General features: G+C 35.5%; 1 protein-coding gene across 8 annotated transcripts in view; it reads right to left on the bottom strand.

Moving 5' to 3' along the window:
• GRB10 (growth factor receptor bound protein 10) overlaps positions 1–13,002 on the bottom strand; it is a 148,945-nt gene that overhangs the window by 81,657 nt on the left and 54,286 nt on the right. For 6 of the 8 annotated variants that reach the window (XM_087713171.1, XM_087713175.1, XM_014053614.2 and 3 more), the window contains 2 exons: positions 12,624–12,720; positions 3,109–3,313 (listed from right to left, as the gene is read on the bottom strand). In XM_087713171.1, coding sequence (XP_087569297.1) covers positions 3,109–3,313; positions 12,624–12,720 — 302 coding nt within the window. The remainder of the gene's footprint in view (positions 1–3,108; positions 3,314–12,623; positions 12,721–13,002) is intronic. The other 2 variants (XM_087713172.1, XM_087713177.1) reach the window with 1 other exon arrangement.

Raw genomic sequence — 13,002 nt, forward strand, 5'->3', positions numbered from 1 at the left:
TGCTGCCTAAGGAGCCTGACCTGCTCCCAGGCAAAATTTAAAGCCACTGCTGCTGCTGCCACCACCTCTCTGCTGCCCCAGGAGCCCTGCTGTCACCTCTCTTCTGCCCGAGGAGCCTGATCTGCTCCCGGACAAAATTTAAAGCCACAGCTGCCACTGCCACTGCCTTGCTACTGCCCAAGGAGCCTGACCTGCTCCCGGGCAAAATTTAAAGCCACAGCCCCACCACTGCCTGGATAAGCCGCCTGCCTCACCTGCTTCCTGGCCGACATCCTACACAACGCTGCCTGGAGAAGCCTACTACCTGCTCCTGAGACACCACATAGGTAAGCACTGGTTAGGGATGGCAAGGGTCTTCAAACATGGCAGCTGTAAGACCTGTGGACTTTACCAGTAAGTTCCAGAAAACCTAAGGTAACATAACTGGAGGAGGAATTCTGGGAGTTGAAGTCCACAGGTCTTAAAGCTGTCAGCACTTTTGCTATGGGTTTGGTTATTGTGTTAAGGTTTAAGGCTTATTGCCTGTTTGCAGGTTGGGGTTAGGGTTAAGGCTAAGGCATATTATTTAGGGGGAGGGTGTAATGATCTAATGTGTGTGTATGAATGTGTTTTCAGCTACAGTGCACTGTATTGTTATAAATGACACATTATTGTTCTTTCTTGCAGAAAAATGCCAAAGCCAAAAAGGCAGGCATATACAATCTCTTTCAAGTTGGAAATCTTGAAATATGCTGAGGAACATGGAAATAGAGCAGCAGAGGAATATTTTGGACCACCTACAACTGAAAAGATGATGAGAGAGTGGAAGAAACAGGTGGATAAACTGCAAAAGGTAAAAAATAAAAGCAAGCACAACTTTTGTGGGCTTCCTGCAAAGTGGCCAGTTAGAGGAGGAAATGAGAGACTGGATCACAGGTCACTGGAACAGAGGCTTCGCAGTCACCACAAAAACAGTGATGTATGAAGCCAAACATATTGCTATAAGAAAGGCATTCATAATTTTAGTGGAACACCATCGTGGTGCTTCAGATTTATGAGGCGATGTGGCCTTGCTATGTGCACCAAAACTAGAATTGCGCAAAGAATGCCAAAAGAGTATGAGGCTAAGGTCTTTTCATACTTTTGTGATAGATTCCAGGAGGAAAAATAACTTTGAGACTGGCCAGAACCGGAATATGGATGAAGTCCCGCTAACTTTTGATGTGCTATCAAACAGGACTGTTGATATCAAAGATGTCAAAAGCATAACTGTAAAAAATACAGGACATGAGAAGACCCATTACACAATTGTGTTGTCCTGCTGTGCAGATGGCACCAAATTGGCACCAATGTTAATATTTAAAAGGAAAACCTTCCCAAAAGAAGTAATTCCAGGAGGTGTTGTTGTGCATGTCCATGAAAAAGGATGGATGGATGAGCATGGTATGAAAGTATGGATTGAAAAAGTGTGGTCCAAACGTCCTGGAGGGCTTCTGAAAAAAACAGTTTTATTAGTGCTTGACCAGTTTAGAGCACATATTACTGACAACACTAAGAAAAGATTCAAAGAAGTGAAGACCAATCTAGCTATATTTCCTGGAGGTCTTACCAGCCAGTTACAACCTCTTGATGTTTCCATCAACAAGCCATTCAAAGTTTACATGCAAGAAGAGTGGAACAAATGAATGGCTGCTGGTAATCATGCTCTGACACCCTCTGGATTAAGGAGGAGGCCCACTATCACTCAAGTCTATGAATGGATGAAAACCTCATGGAACTCACTGAAGGATGAAACTGTTACTCAATCCTTCAAAAATGTGGCATTAGCAATGCCTTAGATGGAACTGAAGATGATATCATTTATGAAGGTAGCGAAGAGAAAGTGATTATGAGCAACTGAGCTTCCTAATTCTGACATAAGTGGCAATGATGAGTTCTTGGGGTTTCCAGAAAATTATAGGAGTGCTTGAACCTTCAAGTCTCTCCTCTTTTGTTAATGACAGTGATGATGGTTCTTAATACTGCTGTTGGTTTTACAGAATTGTAAAAAGTATACATTGCTGTAAAAAGTATACATTGCTGTAAAAAGTATACATTGCTGTAAAAAGTATACATGGTTGTAAAATGGGATACACGTTGTAAAAGTTCTGCTATAGTGGCATTTTATTAAATAATTTATTCCTACACCATTTGGTTCAGAATACTTTTTTTCTTGTTTTCCTCCTCTAAAATCTAGGTGTGTCTTATACTCAGGTGCGTCTTATATTCCGAAAAATACTGTAATATCATTGGATGATTTTAGGACGATGTAATGAAACGCCATAATATAAATTTACTTAAGTGTAGTTATGCTTCACATAAAAAGAATTTAATAGCAGCTATTACTCAATTAATGTTTAATAATTATAACTGTATACATATATATTAGATTGATGATATTAATAAAGGGAAAAACATGGAATTGGAAATTATTAGAGAATGTTACCAATACTAAAATAATAGAATAACTTAGAATAGGATATAAAAAATACTTTATTATTGGATATATTGAAGATGATATAATGAATTATTATTATATAAATGAATTTATATTTAGAATGCCTTGTTTAAAATGAAGAAACAATAGTGATAATCAAACAAATGGAGTACTATAATAATAATGTATACAAATATATTTGATTGATGATACGTGACTTTAAATAAAGTTTAAGCTGATGATTATGGAAAGGACGCACAAAAACCTTGTAACCAATTGACACACTGTATGTAATTGAAGTTGTTTTTATGTTATATGTTTTGTTTGTTTATGTTTGTTTAAAATAAATTTTTATTTAAAGAAATAATAAAGTTGTCAATGCTTGAAATTTAAAAAACTTAACATTAAAAAAAACAAGTTTTCAGAGGAAAATGCATACTGTAACCAATAGGCTCAAGGAACAGCTGTATTAAACAAGTGTGTTTATATATGATGAACCCTAGCACCCTAAAGAATTCAAATATGACCAGTGGCAACAGTGCCACTGTTGAGTGCCACTCAAACAGAGATATAACAGCATCCTGCCAAGTTCTTATCAGATCCCAAATTTTATTGTTACAATTGCATTCTGAATTATTGTACTGGTTATATACCTGACTGCCATGATGCGAACTGGTTGAGACCTCTGTATTTTCTGTCTTGGAGACACTGGATGCAGAGAACTAGTTCCTGAAGCTAAAACCTGGCTGCCATTCTGAAGAAGTGGTGTAGTTTCTGAATGCACACAGAAGGTGGAACATAGATTTTCAAATGAGGAATTCATATTGTTAACTAAAGCTTCCAAATCCACATCATCATCTGAAAGACAGAAAGAGATGAACGCTGAAGATCAGAAGCAAAATATACATTCATTTTATATAAAGAGCTACACATATTTGGACAGTTCTAATATAACAATTATCTACCATTTGGCATTCATTTCCCCAGATTTACTGGATTATGCAGATGAGGACTGTTGTTCAGAGATATAGAAATATTCATTTGTTTATATTTTTACAGCTTCCTCACTTGCTAAAACAACTTTTGGTGGTGAACACAGTATGATGAATAATAGAATAACTTAATAACTGAATTGAAAGGGACCTTGGACATCTCTTAGTCCAGAGATCTTCAACCTTAATCACTCAAAGAGCCATTTGGACCTGTTTCCCAGAACAGAAAACACAGGGAGCCACAAAACTGGGGTGGCATGGCGTGGCCAACTTGACATCACTCACTCCCACCCAGTCACATGACTCATCCAGTCACGCATTCTTAGGCTCTAAGTATTTTCTTTTCTCTGGGAAACAGGTATCTCTCGCTCTCTCTGTGTCTCTCTTTCTCTCTCTCTCATCTCTCTCTCTCACACACACACCTCTCTCTCCCTCTCATCTCTCTCTTTCTCCTCTGTCCCCCCCTCTGTCTCGTGTGTGTGTGTTTGTGTGTGTGTGTTCCTTCTTGAACCATTTCCAAAAACAGAGTCTTGGGTTTTTTTTGCTGATGTTCTTTTTTCTTCTTTGGTTGCTTTTTATCATATGATTTAAATCAAGAGTCACTTCAGGTTCCCAGATAAATGAAGCTCTTCCTGTTTTGGCTTCCTGTTGAACTCACCATTGGCTGGCGCCACCCCTTGCCCTCCCCTCCCAGTGACTCCTCACCTGAGAAGATAAGGGCGGTGGAAGGGGATGAAGACTTGCTCCATATTCCAGAGCAGGAGAGAAGCACCCCTGTACTTGCCTTTTCTTCTGGCCTTTGTTGGTGCTACATGCACCTCAGTTGCACCCCTGAAGCCTCTGGAGGACTAAAAACAGCCCTATGAGCAAAGTCCCTGAAAGCTCTGGAGGATTAAAAATGACCCTACAAGCAAACCGGAGGTAACTTATATATGTCTATATAATCATGTTTGCTTGTAGGGTCGTTTTAAGCCCTCTGGAGGCTTCAGGGACCTTCAGGAGGCTTCCCTGAAGCATCTGGAGGATTAAAAAAGATCCTACAAGCAAACTGGAAGTCACTTCCGGTTTGCTCATAGGGTCCTTTTTAGTCCTCTGGAGGCTTTAGAGAAACCTCCTGAAGGTCCCTGAAGCCTCCGGAGGACTTAAACCGACCCTACGAGCAAACTGGAAGTCAATTCCTGAACTTCCGGTTTGCCCATAGGGCCGGGGTTTTTTGCACTCCAGAGGCTTCAGGGAAGCTGTTGAAGCCTCCGGAGGGCCTCCGGTGGGGCAAGGGAGGCTCTTTTCGCGCTCCCCAGGCTCCTATAAAGCCTCTGGAGCCTGGGGAGGTCAAAAAATGCCTTTTAAAAAGGTTGAATTCAGCTGGCCAGCATGCACATGCGCGCTGGCCAGCTGACAGGGCAACACCTTGCGCGCCCTGACAAATGGCTCCATGTGCCACCTGTGGCACGGGTGCCATAGGTTTGCCATCCCGGGACTATGGTCTACTTTATCAAATATTTTACTGAGGTCCAAGTAAATTATGTCCACAGCATCTCCACTTTGTCACATTGTCAAAGACTATAATAACATTTGTCTGGCATGATTTTTTTTTGACAAACCCATGTTGACATCTGGTTGGATAAGATATAAAAATAAAAGCGTACATACATACATACATACATACATACATACATACATACATACATACATACATACATCTTATAACAAACTTATAACATACAATCCAAAAATGACAGTAGCCAAGAATAAAAAAAAACACAAGATAATATCTAATCACTCGTCCCCATGCCCAGCCAAACTACTAAGTCTTCAGCGCTTTCCAGAAAGCCAGCCCAGTCAGGATCAATCTGATCTTGCTACTGTTACCAATTATCTGGCTCCTACAATTTAAAATTGAACATTCCTCTCCTGCCACATCTAATAGGATGGGTAGGACACAAGTTTAAGATGACAACTCGTAAGAGCATGTACAGAGAATGAACAAAATACCAGTCATTGTCCTTCCATGTATGATTTACAATTTTAACTGTATTAGGACTTTTTAAATTACTCCATTCATTCTAAAATAATAGCAACAGCAGGCACATAATGGACTATTGTTGCTGTTTCAATGCATTGTTTTAGAAAAAAGAACATGTGGTATTATCTTCTCCATCTGCTTTCTTTCTGGTTACCACCACTATCTCACAATAAAAAAAACTTTAAAAGCTAAAATTAAAATCTATTTTCTTGTATTGTAAGTATATTATTATTATTAATAATGTCTATATGTATAAACAGATATCAGGGCAATAACAAGCTATTTTAAAGATTTTATGAGGTATTTCTCAATCTACAATGCCCATTAAGAAGTGAAAAATCAAATCAACAGAACTAGATACCTATCTAAAAATAATCTGCTACAGAACAGACTCCAGTTAAAAAAAAACAACTAAATAACACTTGTGGTTGACATAGACATTTGCCAGTTCAAACTTCACAAGTATATTGTGGCAGATCCCAAAGTATTCTAAAATCTATATCGTAATTTATAAGTAATGTCAATATTGCTTTTAAACAAAGGAACTCCCTTCAATATCACAAAAACCCCAAGCCAGAATTGCTATTTCAGTCACGTCTGATATGTTCTGTAATCAGATCTCTAAGTCTGTTTCCTTTTCAGGGACAGTCACTTCTCACTACTGACATTTAGATTCTTTCAGCTTTCTCAGTATTAACCCTAACTGATTTATTTACTTTTTTAATTCAATGCTCTTCTCAAACAGACTTCTTTGTCTGAAATACATCAGCTCATAATAGAATATTGTGATGAAAAGAGAATGGCAAAAGTTAACTATTAACACTTTTTTCCAATCAGAGCATCCACAGTGGATTTTTTTTAGTACTCCTGCTGGCCAAAGGACACTGCAGATTCAACTGTGTTCAAACTGAAAGCCAACAGTTTTAATATATAGCTGACCTACAGGATATTGGAACCATGTACCATTGTTAATTGTTTCAATTGCCTTTGTTCATTGTCTGGAAAACTCCGCACTCCAATCTTGATGCGTCTACATAGGCTTTCTGTTGCCAATTACAATAATTTAAAGCCCACCCTGGACAGGATCAGGGAGATAAGATAGGTCCTCAAACCAGAACATACACCCAGTATCAACTAGATACAAATACCAGAACCAGTCTCTGAAGACAGGAACGAATTCTGCCCCATAGTTTCTACCCATTGTTTCTTGCCTTACCCTCTGGTGAGTTGGAAAATAGATTGACCCTCCCCCTCTTTGTGTAAAGTAAATATTTGCACTTTCCCTTCCCACTGATTTTACCATTTGTAATTTGCAAATTATTTATATATAAAGTTGCAATCCTGTATATTTCTTCCAACACTAAAAAGTATGTTGTAATGATTAATCTTTATCATGACACTATTTGGCTAGATCATAACCTAAAACCACCAGATGGCACCGGTTCCTTTAGAACAAAAAGACTGCACCCCTCTCCATACTATCTATAATTAAAAACCAAGCAATTTTCAATTAACTTTTCGTAATTAGCTAAGGTTATGTTGAAACTAATCTTCATTAAATACTATAAATTAACTTGGGGGCACTATACTGAAAATTATTTAATCTGTCTTGCATTTACCAAAAGATAAGAGAAACTAAGTTACTGAAACTCTGTACAATATAGTAAAATTTACTGTCCAAAGCTAAGCTGTGCAAGATAAGTAAAATTACATACTTCAAGTAAAAAAAATAAACCTGGGAATTTTTGAAAAATTTATAAAAGTGATATTTAGAATGTTTTACCTATACTTACCTGTATTATTAATTCATGGCTAACTCAAATATACCCAATGTAACCATTAGCAGAAATAGCTTGCAGAAGAGGAAAGGTCCTGAAATTCAAGTACTATCAGCTGATTGTCATTCAACTAAATTTCCTACAAACTACAGAAAAATGGTTTCTAGGTTCTTCAGTTCAAATGTAGACTGGTGAACTTTACGATACAATAATCCATTGTAAAGAATTCTATCCTTAGATGTGCCATTAAAACACATGTGTCATCTAAATCTGTTCAGAGCAAAGTCTTATATGTGGGGAGTATTTGGGTAGAGAATATCAGAAATAATTGATGTCTTGGAGAAGCTCGTTTTGATCATAAGAAGCAATTGTTAAACTTTCCGCAATGTTGCAATCAGTTGTTAAAAACAGACACTATTAAAACTTAATACTACATACAGCCATTGAAATATACATCTCAATCATCTTCCTTCAAGGCTTGTCAACTTCAAGAGAATGAAATGGGGAAGGGAAAAGTAAGAGGAGGTGTGTATACAACATCACATGGGCCATTTATGTTGTCAGAGTAGCTCAAAAAAATAAGTCTTCTTGATGACAGGCAAGGCTTTCATTGTTAATTGATTAATTCTTCTCACCACCACCTCATCTATGACCTTAAATCTGCCAATCTCACTTCAGGTTAGTCTGCTTTTCTTTTCTGCACTTAAGAATCACTGTTTGCAGGTGGAAAATAATTTTAAAATAACTCTTGAACTCTTGAAAAACTGTGTTTTTATCAATGAATCCTTAGTTCAGTGGCCTTTGTTTTTTAGAATTCTGTTTAGCGATTCTGAGGCTGTTTAACTAGAATTAATGTTGAAATCAGCACAGTAATCATTCACAAAGTACTATACTATATTTTGAGGTTTTTCATGCCAAAGGATTGTAAATATAATTGTGTCTAAATGCAATTACATTAATATTTAAATATTTGTGTATTTAAATATATTGTGTATTTGTGTATACAAATTTGTATATTTGTATATACAAATATACAAACACATAATTATATATTTGATATATAATTAAATCATGTTGTAAGTGGAATTTTACAATTAAAAAGTACTGTAAATTTTTATTCGACCGATTAGATCGCACAGACTGGGCCTCCTCCGAATTCCATCCGCCAGTCAATGCCGACTGGCGACTACACGGAGGAGAGCCTTTTCTGTTGCAGCTCCGACCCTGTGGAACGACCTCCCCGTCGAGATACGCACCCTCACCACCGTCCAGGCCTTCCGCACAGCCCTTAAGACCTGGCTATCCCAACAGGCCTGGGGATAGGTCTCCAATTTCACCCCGCCCGAGTGTTGAGTGTTGAGTGTTGAATGCAAGTTGTGTTTTTATCATTTTATTTTATTCACATATTGTTTGTTTTTGCATTTCACCCCCTTCCCTATGATTGTAAGCCGCCCTGAGTCCCCTCAGGGAAAAGGGCGGCCTATAAATCCTAATAAAATATATTAAAATATATTAAATATTATTATTTGTAAAACGTATAATAAACTTACATATATATGTGTGTGTCTTTGTGTTTGTGTGTGTGTGTATAGACATATTGTTTTTAATCTATTTTTATTATTTTTAAGACACTGGTGAAAATAAATGAAGAAAAAGAATGAAAAATAAAATACACACTTTTTTGAAAAACTGAAGTAAAATGTTCTGCAAAATATTGATGTATTTTAATTTATTTATTAAGTTCATATGCCCATTTCCATAATAGTGTTTTATACTTTGTATTCCATTTTCCTTTCTTTGTAAGCACAAGCAGCCAATACTTACTGATTGTCAATGCCTTTTTTTAGAAAAAAAGAAATTAACATAAAAAGTAAACATACAGCATAAGATCCTTATTATATTTTCATATAAAGATCATATGCTGTCTATTAGTTAGATGATTTAGTGCCCATAAACAACTGAGTGTTAGCTAAGAATGCTACTAATATATGCAAAAGTTATTGGATCACTCCCTATATATGGGTAGGGCCTTTTTGCTTCAGTGATATGCTTAAGACTGATTTCTAAATCTTTATTTTATTTATTTATTTATTTATTTATCATATTTTAATCTCCCTCACAGAAGGACTGGGTAATATACAGTAAAAGACTATATATTTCTTTACTTAAAGGAAATGAGATCTTAATAGATACAGATAATGCCTTTGATATTTGGTTTTCTTTTTTCAGGTTCTGAAACATACAAAATTTCAGGGGGAAAACTTCATAAAATGAATGAGATCTATCTCTGCTTTACAAAAAGCATACATAATGGTTAAGGAATATCTTTAAAACTGTGAGATACAAAAATGAAGGGATGCCCACTGTCCATTCTCTTGTTTATTTTGATTCTGAAAATACTGAATTAGAGTTATAAGACAAGATTTAGGAGTAAAGATAAAAAAAAGAAATTTAGAAATTAAGGCCTTTTGCAGATGACTTGGTGTTTATTCTGGAAGATCTTTTAAAGGAATATTAATGGGGAAATTAAAAGAATTTGTTCCATTTGCAATTAATGATTAATAAACAAGAAACAGATGTTCACCAAAAAATGAAAATAGATTAAACAGAACTGATGATTGAAACAGGTTTTAGGAATGAAAAGAAGGCATAGTGCTTGGGTATCACTGAGAGAGAGATATGGTATGTTATTTCATAATAATTATTTATTAATAATTAATTAAGATAAGGAATGAAATTTTAAAAAGATATTTTAAGATGGGAGAAATTACAATTGTCATTGTGAGAATTGCTGTGATAAAATTTAAAATTTAAAGAATCAAATTTTCTTTTATCTGTTTTGATGACTCATGCACCATTTAAATAACAGCAGAAGCATTTATCGAAGTTTGTGTGAAGGGGGGGAAATCACAAATTAAATATAAGGTGCTACAAGATGCAAAAAAAGAGGAGGATTGAGTTTATCTGACTTGAAACTGTATTTTGCAGCTTGGTGTTTCTTTTGGATGAAAACGGGATCCTGAGAAACAAATGGCATTTGTAGTTAGACTATGTCCTAAGGCAAATAACAAGATTAATCTGGATTTTATAAATTATTATGTTAGCTCTATTCTGTTGAGAATATGGAATAAAAACCAACCCAGCTCTTTTCAGGCTGTGCCTGAAAACACTTCTGTAGTACTTGGCACAGGAAGCAGTTTACAGATGAGATGTAATAGGCAAGCACACAAATAGATAACATATGGTTAAATACTAGAATCAAGGGGAATGTAAAATAAAATCAAGAGAAGAACTAGTGGCAGAGGAATATAATTGCCAATGGTTTTCTTATTTAAAATTAATAAAAAGATTTAAAGTAAATAAAAGAATTAAGCTTTTAAACATTTTAAGTCTGGGTCTGGAATAGAACTGTGCACAAATGATGAACATGTAATTGCCAAAATGTATAATTTTTAATTGAAATTTGAAACAGAAGAGGAATAAATGAAATAATATATGATGAAGTGAGTTAAAATATTGGTTATAATATACAGATAGAAGAATGAGAAGTTATCTACTTGAAAGGACTGAAATTTATATTATCTTAAGGAGAATTTTTATAAGATGATGTACTCTTGGTATATGTTACCAGAAAACTTATCTAGAATCTAGAAAGGCACTTCAAATTTGTATTAGAAATTTGAATAAGGGAAATTTTATGTTTGGTTTCCATTTTCCTAGAAAATTTTGAGTCCAAATTCATGCATTGATTCTGATGAATTTAAAAGATTAATATACTGTTGAATCCAGAGGATTTTTAAAAATATATTTGATGGACAACAGTTGGAAAAAACAATGAAAGAGAATCTATATAGCTCAGGGTTGAACTGGGCTGCTTGATGGTCTCTAATCTTGCTTGCTTACAAACAATGCATTATCTGACTAGGTAACATAAGGCTGGCCCTTCTTGGCCCTCCTAGAGTTGGTATGGGTTTCTCTTTGGTAGTTCTTTCATTAGGATATTGTTTTCCAAAACCACTGTGGAAATCTTGGAAGTTTGGCACTTGGACAAATCAGCCATTATAAACACATACAGATAAACCATATTTACATATATATTTCTATTTAAAAACCTTTAGTTAAATTACATTTAAAAATAATAATATATTTAAAAAACAGATGAAGAGAGAGAAGGAGGGGGGAAGGGAGGGAGGGAGATGGAAGAAAGAGAGACGGGGAGGGAGATGGGAGAGACAGAGAGACAGACAGACAGAGACAGAGACAAAGAGAGGGAGGGGGAGAGATTTGTTGGTTTTCCAATCTAGGGCTGAAAAAATGTAGGCTACAGGCAGTCAACTAGTTCCCATACCTAAGGAACAGCCATCCTTTTAATGCCCACATATATTGATTTGTAGAATACATTCTAAAATTTTGAAAGCTAGTTACATCTCTACTACCTTTGCCAAAGGTTGAAGAGAAACTTTAATCAGGTAAAAGCAATTCAGAAGTTTTCTTAATTCTTTCTTTTCCTGCTTGGTAATCTATTCGTGGCAAACTGGGACAAATGGTGTAAACCATTAACTGGGGAAATCATGAGACCTGCCTTTCCTTTTGATGCTGTTCTGCTATTAGCTTATTGCTTTGCAACAAATGGCTATTCCCAGTTGGAATCCAAAAACATCAGCCAAAGGAAGGAAATGATGACCGCTGTGATGATAATAATAACCAGGGATCCAGGGAGGCTTCAAATACTGAAGCTTTCTAAATGGATTGTGGAAGAGGTATAGAGATTATTAGAGAACTAATAATTGATTTGACATATTTGGGAAGAGAATTATCTTTCTGCTAAAGATAATCAAAATTTCAACAAGGAGAATAAAAATACTATAATTATCACATTGTCCTATTGACATAGTCAGCTACCACTATGTGACAATCTATTCTGTTGTATTTCATGAAATTACTTCAATTCCATTTCATTTCATCTCATTTATTTGAACCATATAGCACTTTGGGAGTTTTAAAAATCCTAACATCTCTTCGTGCATATTTTCTTTTAACATATATTCAAAGAAATGGATAAAACCCAGTCAGCCCTAGAAGGATGCAGAATGAAATGTTACAAATTCAAACTTGATATTGATTTGTTCTGAACATGGCCAGAAAAGTTTCAAGCTTAAACCTGGATTGTTCAACTTCAAACCTTTTGAATAAAGACAGAGCAACTGTTCTGAACTACAAAAACAGGACATTTCAACTACGAAGTATTTTGAACCCTTCTGGTTTGCCAACAGGAAAATGTTATAATGTTTAAAATTGTATGCTGTTGTTATGTTGCTGTTTTTTTTCTTTTCCTTATATGCCTAATAAAAATGTCTGTATCTTATTTCCCTTACCTCCTTGGTGATTTAATGAAATGTGACTTGATTGTTTTTGGTATCCAGGTTCCACTAGATCTCGACCTGTATGTGCCGAAGTCTGATCAACAGGGTCCTAGAAATAAACATCAAAAAAGAAGAAAAATATTACTGATCATTGCCATTCACGGTTATCACAGTATTCAAAAGTTGAAAGTGAATTTTTATTATATAAGATTTCTCGATTTTTTACAAAGCAATTAGTTCAAGATATATATATCAGTAAAATATCAGCAGTAAAACTTCCTCATTACTGACACCAGATCATTTATAAGCAAATTCAAAAGCAATACTCCATAAAAATGAGCACTGTGTTCTATATATGTGCCCAATGAAATGGTCCATTTCATTTTATAAA

This window comes from Thamnophis sirtalis, unplaced genomic scaffold, assembly GCF_051295495.1.
Source record: "Thamnophis sirtalis isolate CommonGarterSnake01/CBP01778 unplaced genomic scaffold, rThaSir2_p1.2 scaffold_4, whole genome shotgun sequence".
NCBI lineage: Eukaryota > Metazoa > Chordata > Lepidosauria > Squamata > Natricidae > Thamnophis > Thamnophis sirtalis.